The sequence below is a fragment of the Uranotaenia lowii genome, unplaced genomic scaffold, assembly GCF_029784155.1.
Source record: "Uranotaenia lowii strain MFRU-FL unplaced genomic scaffold, ASM2978415v1 HiC_scaffold_260, whole genome shotgun sequence".
Classification (NCBI taxonomy): Eukaryota; Metazoa; Arthropoda; class Insecta; order Diptera; family Culicidae; genus Uranotaenia; species Uranotaenia lowii.
The window spans coordinates 43710-50000 of NW_026598158.1; the positions used below are offsets into that span (position 1 = coordinate 43710).

General features: G+C 42.3%; 1 protein-coding gene across 1 annotated transcript; it reads left to right on the forward strand.

The window, feature by feature from the left end:
* Positions 1-784: 784 nt before the first annotated feature.
* LOC129759745 (uncharacterized) lies at positions 785-5790 on the forward strand. The gene has a single exon (XM_055757265.1). It carries the CDS (start codon positions 1274-1276, stop codon positions 2309-2311), a length of 1038 nt encoding a protein of 345 aa, XP_055613240.1. The 5' UTR covers positions 785-1273; the 3' UTR covers positions 2312-5790.
* The last annotated feature ends 501 nt before the right edge of the window (positions 5791-6291 follow it).

A 6291-nucleotide genomic window follows, 5' to 3' on the forward strand; every position in this document is an offset into this window, starting at 1 on the left:
TTATTCCGGTAGTATTATTCAATTTTCATAAAAAAACAACTACAAAAAAAAAAAATTGGCAATCCCTAAGAAAACAGGAAAAAAAACAAAAATTGGCATGCGGCCCAAGCTCCTGCACTAAATTGATACCCGAAAACCTGACTTGACTCCCGCCCTGGGACTACCGATTGCGGTAGCAACAAAAAACTCGAACTCCGAAAACGTGTAAAGCGGAATTTTTCTGTGACAGCACCCCGCATCCACACAGATCCCGGCTCCGCTTCCACCGGCAACGTCGAGCCGAGCGAAGCCAAATGCCCCGAGAAGTGTATAGGGTTAATCATCGCATTTTATCGCTTTGTTTACACACATACAATTGCGCGCCACCCGAGTGCATGCATATCTTTGGATTGGATTGCGATTCTTTCCTCCGCCTCTTGGCGGCGCGCGCGAAGATGAACGATTCTCACTCTGGTGCCTAGCGCGCGCTTGATGACCAGACCACCCTCTACCAGCCACATCCTCTGCTTCCTCTTTGCTCGGTCATGCCGCCCCAGAGTATCGCTCTCGCGCTGTGGCCATGTGTTCCTGCACCTCGTGCTGAGGAGTTACGATACTCTACGCTGAAGGCTGTCGCTCTTCCTCTTTGTATTATCTTTACTCATTTGTCTGCCACCATCGTCACTGCCATGCCATGCCACTCGCTGCTACTGCTGCTGGAAATAAATACACACAAGTTTGAGCAAAAAATGTAGGCCGTGACGTCACCTTCGTGGAGTTTATAAATATATGCAAGCGCGCACGAAACTTTCAATTTAGTTTCGTCTTTTGAACGGTGCAGATCGGCGTGACCCTCGCTCTGTTGTTGATTGAATTCTTTTAATCTTTATCGGTGTGTGTAATTGTGAGGTGGTCAAAGGAAACGAAAAGAGAGGAAGATTTATTAGTCCATATTCGGTGACTTCGCTTCGGGTGGCTCTCTTTCTTGGCTGCTCTCTGGAAATGTTTTATGAGACGAGAGCGGAGCGGGTGTAGGTAGCTGATCTTAAATACAAGCAAATCGGAAGTACCGTGAGGAGTAAGGAGATAAAAAAAAAACAGTGAAGTGCAAAGTGTGTACAAGTTAATAATTGGAAAGACTTATTCTGGGACATTAGTGTGGAAGTGTTCCGACGAGAAGGCAAGCACAATTGAAGAACGCTTCGGGTTACGCTAAGGAAAAATAGTAAAGAGACATCAAACTGCGACGAACCTTTTGCGAGCGTGGAGCGAAATCACTGATAAAGTGTTTTATATGCGGACAGATAGCGGAAATAGCGTTGCTGGCAGTGACCGTAGTGAGTCATCGGATATTCTTGAACGCGGTAGTAGTTCATCGTCGTTCAACGGTCCTGCTGTAGTGTCTTCGTTTGAAGTTGGGTCGCTAAGTGCCATCAAGATTGATACCATGGCGGAAGCGCAGCGACTAATTGGCATTTCGCTGGCTAAGATAGCCCAATCCAGGGTGTGCCGCGGTGGGGTTTCGCTGCATAAAAATTTGCTTGTGGCGACCGTGCTGCAAAAGGCGCGCTATATATTCATGGAAGAAGCGTACCATATTGTGCATGGTCATTATCTGCAGCAGAACAAGTGTATGGAGCTCGAGATGGAGAAACAACGGAATGCAGCTGCAGCCGCGGCTGCTGCAGCAGCAGCTGCATCGGCTTCTTCAACCAATAACGTAGAGGAAGAAAGTTGTAGTGAAAGTGAGGATAGCGACGAATCGGAATCGTATGCGTCAAGTGAAGCCAACGATGAGAGCGATTCTGACGACAAGGAAAATAGCCCGCCAACATTTGCTGATGGAAGTAATGCTAGCGAAGAAGATGCATCGTCTGTACTGTACTTTGATATGGATGTTAAGAAGATAGAGAAAACTTCGGGGGAGGGTGGCAACAAACGAAGGCGTGATGAAACGGAGGAAGCTATCCAATCAATTCTCCCGAAGCGTCTTAAATCGGAATCGGAAAGTGATGTCGATGAATCGGATAACGAAAGCCAAGTAGATGGATCTGTTTCGAGTGCCGATGCAGCAGCCACCCTTTCCGAGACCATCTCGAGTCAGGTGGAAGCAGAAGACCTGTCCTGTCAACAAAGTGAGCCAACCTTGAACCATACGCCTTCAGTGGAGAGTATCGATCGGATAACTTCACTGGTTTCGATCTTCAGCTTCGGTAACCTGAGCAGATCTGTTTCAACGCCAGACTTTTGCGCGGCACAGGCCAAAGATACGGACAGTTCGCTGACTGAATTGCAGCACTCGCAACGGGGTTATCTAACGATGACTGTATAACTATTGTTGCTGCAACAAGCGCTCCGTTACGACAACGCCAAGTATTAGCAATTAAAATACACTTCTTCATACTCCTGTGATTTGCCGTGCGCACACTGACGGGCAGTGGTGTGGGATATGTGCGTTATGCCGCGGCATCGGTTTTGTGTATATGTTGTTCCAAGGACTGTGCGCTTGGTGCCGCGTAGTCGATGACGTTCGGTGCTCAACCAGAACTGCTAAATGGATAGTTCAATGGTGGATTGCGTGTGTAGTTTAGTGCAGCAGGCACACACTGGAACCACAACACTATGTGGCCTTTTTGCGCGCTCGAACAGGTGCAAGCCGTGTTGGAGATCATAACCGCATACAAGCTAGCAACTCGTGTCGATGGAGGATGCAAACAAAGGCTTCGAAATCGCAGAAGACGCCAGACAGACCCATGCCTTTCGGTCGGTCCGTTACGATTAGCAAGGAAGTCAATGAAGGTTGACTATAATGAATCGTCGAGAAGAAGCGAACCCAAAACAGCGGGTTTGCACAAATCATCAAGGTTCGCTAGTAGGATGAACAACACGAGGAAATAATACAATATGAAGCTTGTGTACGAATCTCGGTGATTTTTCTCATGTATCATGGCTAGTTGTAGCAGTGACAGGGCTGAAAAGTTGAATGATTGCGTTGGTTCGCTATTCGTTCACCCAACAGGGGAGGTGTTTTTCGAGTTCTTTTTTGTTACGATTTTCGCATAAATTTGCAGTAGCTAAATGATGCAGATGAAGGAGAGACGGTGCTGTGATTATGGCGATGCGATGCATTCAATGGTTTTACGTGTCTGTGTATTGAGATGAGACCAATTGCAGTTTAATAGGCTCAAATTTGAATAAAGAAAGCCGTTTTCGGTGAAATCGTGCTAACTTTCCTATTTTAGTATGAATCATTGATTGATACAACTTTGGTTAGACAAAAATCAACAGCAGCTTTGAATTGTTATCAACAAAAGGGCTCAAAATCTTTTAAACACGTGAGGTTCTATTAGTTATAAGCTATTAGAAATACGTTTCCCACCAGTGTTCCTTTCTTGGAAAGTTATGCCTACCAATAAAAAAAAATCACGATCAACATTCAACGGAGGCAAGCATAACTGTTCATGGATAGAAGAGAAACATAGAAGAAGGAGGAAAAAAATAAATAGCACAGTCTATTTGATACAACACTCTTTTCCGATCGTCTCTTAAGCAGACGAAAAGACCAAAGGTGATAGCTGCGAATGTTGTAAGTTATAAAAGATGGTTTGAATACGAAGCCGCTAGAAAGAGAGCGCTGTACTAGCTGGGGAGCAGGGAATAATCATAACTGTTTCGTCTTTGCGCGAGCTCCCGCTAATAGCATACAACTATGAACTAACTAACTGGGCGATCGAGGCTGGTCGTGGCTCCGTTTTCTTTCTGGTGTGCCCTCTGGGCGCTTTTTTGTAATGGAGACCTGTTTTTATGTGTCGGTATGTTTTGATTGTATTTGTTTCCCACCTGAGATGTCTTATCTAACACTCTTCTGTCTCGAGTTCTTTCAAAAATCACGAATCCAAAGTAAAGTAGGTGTAGCGTAAAAACCGCGATCGAGATATGACTGTAAATCTTCGCTGTCCGTTTAACTACTATTAACAACAGCATTAATTCGGAGTCTCCAATGTCTTATGTAAGTGGAAAACGGCGACACAAAACAAAATCGACACATGAATATAACCGTTGGCTTCATTGGTGGTGCCACTTTGGCCACGCTGCCCTCTTGGCTGTGTAGACAATCTTATTGCAATTCATTGTTTGCCGTTACTTGCAGAGTCCGTTGACCTTACTTTTTTTAGTAGCAGGAGGAGGAGGGAGATGTATCGCCAATTATTGTAAACAAATGTTAGCTTCACATGGCTATTAAAATAATCTTATTGTAGCAACTACACTTTTGAAACAATTATTTTCACTGATCGGTATTGGGCATAACGATCATCAGAGCTGCCTATCTATAGCTTTTCACTTGATTGGAATTTTCTCATATTCAACGGCCAGGCTCAGTGCGACATCCATCATTTAGTGAATGATAATGGCCCAAAATTGTACACGGATTCGCAACTGAAAACGACACAACGGCAGCGTCTCTGCCGCAGTCAAAAGCTCATCCATGCACGTCTAAAAGAAAGTGAAAGTTTACATAAGATGCGCTACCTGTCGTCCCTTCTCTGCCTCAATTTTTTTCTTTTTCGATGATTGTATACCCACACGTTTGATTCGTCGTGCAAATCCCAAACACAAGCTTCGGTCCAGAAAGGTCCATTAATATGTAACATGTTCGACAGATATCAAACGGCTGCCTTAATATTTGAAACGCGCGCCTGGCAGGCTTTGAGCCGTTGGAGACAAGCTGTTTGTACCTTTGTGCTTACATGCTTGTTGAATCTACCTATGTGTTGTACTGCTCACCACTGTGCAATAATTTTCACGTAACATGTTGCCAAGCTTCGTGGTGCGAAAAAAACGTCATTCAATGCTACCCGCGTACAGGCGATGCAATTATTCGTTTGGTTATATAAAAATCAACAAATTGTTGACGTTGCGAATCTATTATTGCTGTTCTGTCGATTCCCCTGAACTCTGAAATGTTTGTCCGAGAGGTTATATGTTAGAACTAACTAACACTAGTTCTTTTCGACTTCGTTAAAAATCGGAAATCTGTGCGAGCTTATCGTAGCCAGTTTTTTGTAAATCTACTTTGACTGAGTTATTTTCGACTTTGAATGTCTTGAGATAGTACGACATCGTCAAATTATTTCAATTTTGGACCGTAAATTAATTAATTAAGTAGATAATTCTCTCGTTATCGCTCTACTTACTAAAAACATGGCTCAACGTGACAAAAGTTGTACAGAAAAAGCCTCGAAATTTAACGCCTTCGTATTCATCCCAGCTTGAAACCAATTCGCAACATAATAACCTTTGAACATGAGATACTAGAAGAATCGTTAGATATCCTTGCAATGAATTGAAATTCCTAATTGAGAACTGGTTCAGCATTGGTTCAGCGAAAAGAACTAGCAAAAAAAAATACTGATAATTTTAAATTTGTGAACTTTGTCCTCGTCAACCGATTAGAGAGAACCAGAAGAATAGTCTCAAAGATAATGCCAAAAAATGGCAAACACAGAATCACAAGTGGATGATGTAGGTAGATGGAGCAAAAAAAAAGTATGCAGATGAAAGAAAATGTTACTTCGGTGACGAGAATTACACACACACACACATAAGGTTCCGTTTTAGGAGCTGCCTTAAAATACAGACATATTATAATGATTAAACGAAAAAATTGAAAATAAACAAAAATATACTATTTCCAACTACTACGACCTATAATGTTAACTTATTATTCAATAATCAAAAGAACATCAACAATTGTACAATAGCTCGTAAGGAATAAAATGAGTTTTAATATATCATAAATTTGCATCTTAACTGACCTGTCTTGTGTTTGATTGTACATAATATCACAATCCTGTCTTGAAATTACATAAATATGACGATATAACAATAAATTAAGGAAGTTACAAACATGATTAAAACAGAGATTTCAAATTTGAATTTTTATCAGCAGACTTCATATCCAGATTCAAAAGCGACAAAAAAGCTCATTTCAAACCATTGAAGGATGACGAGTACAGAGTACTATTTGTATCGGACACTGATAATACAATCACATTTAGTCTCGTCAAGTCATGTTTAGAGATCAGGTTACAATAGTGATTGATATGTGTTTAGATTATCCATCCGGGTCATATTGGCAACACTTCACTAATGATTTCCAACTGTTCAATTGGCAACAATTCCAGTGAACACTATGAATTCACTCTTCGTCGATTCTAGAACAATAGCGATTTAACGTTCTCTCTTACTGGCGACTCTCCGGTTTTGTTTACATTTGCCACGCGGTTCGTCAGTCCGGATCAATTGCCGCGG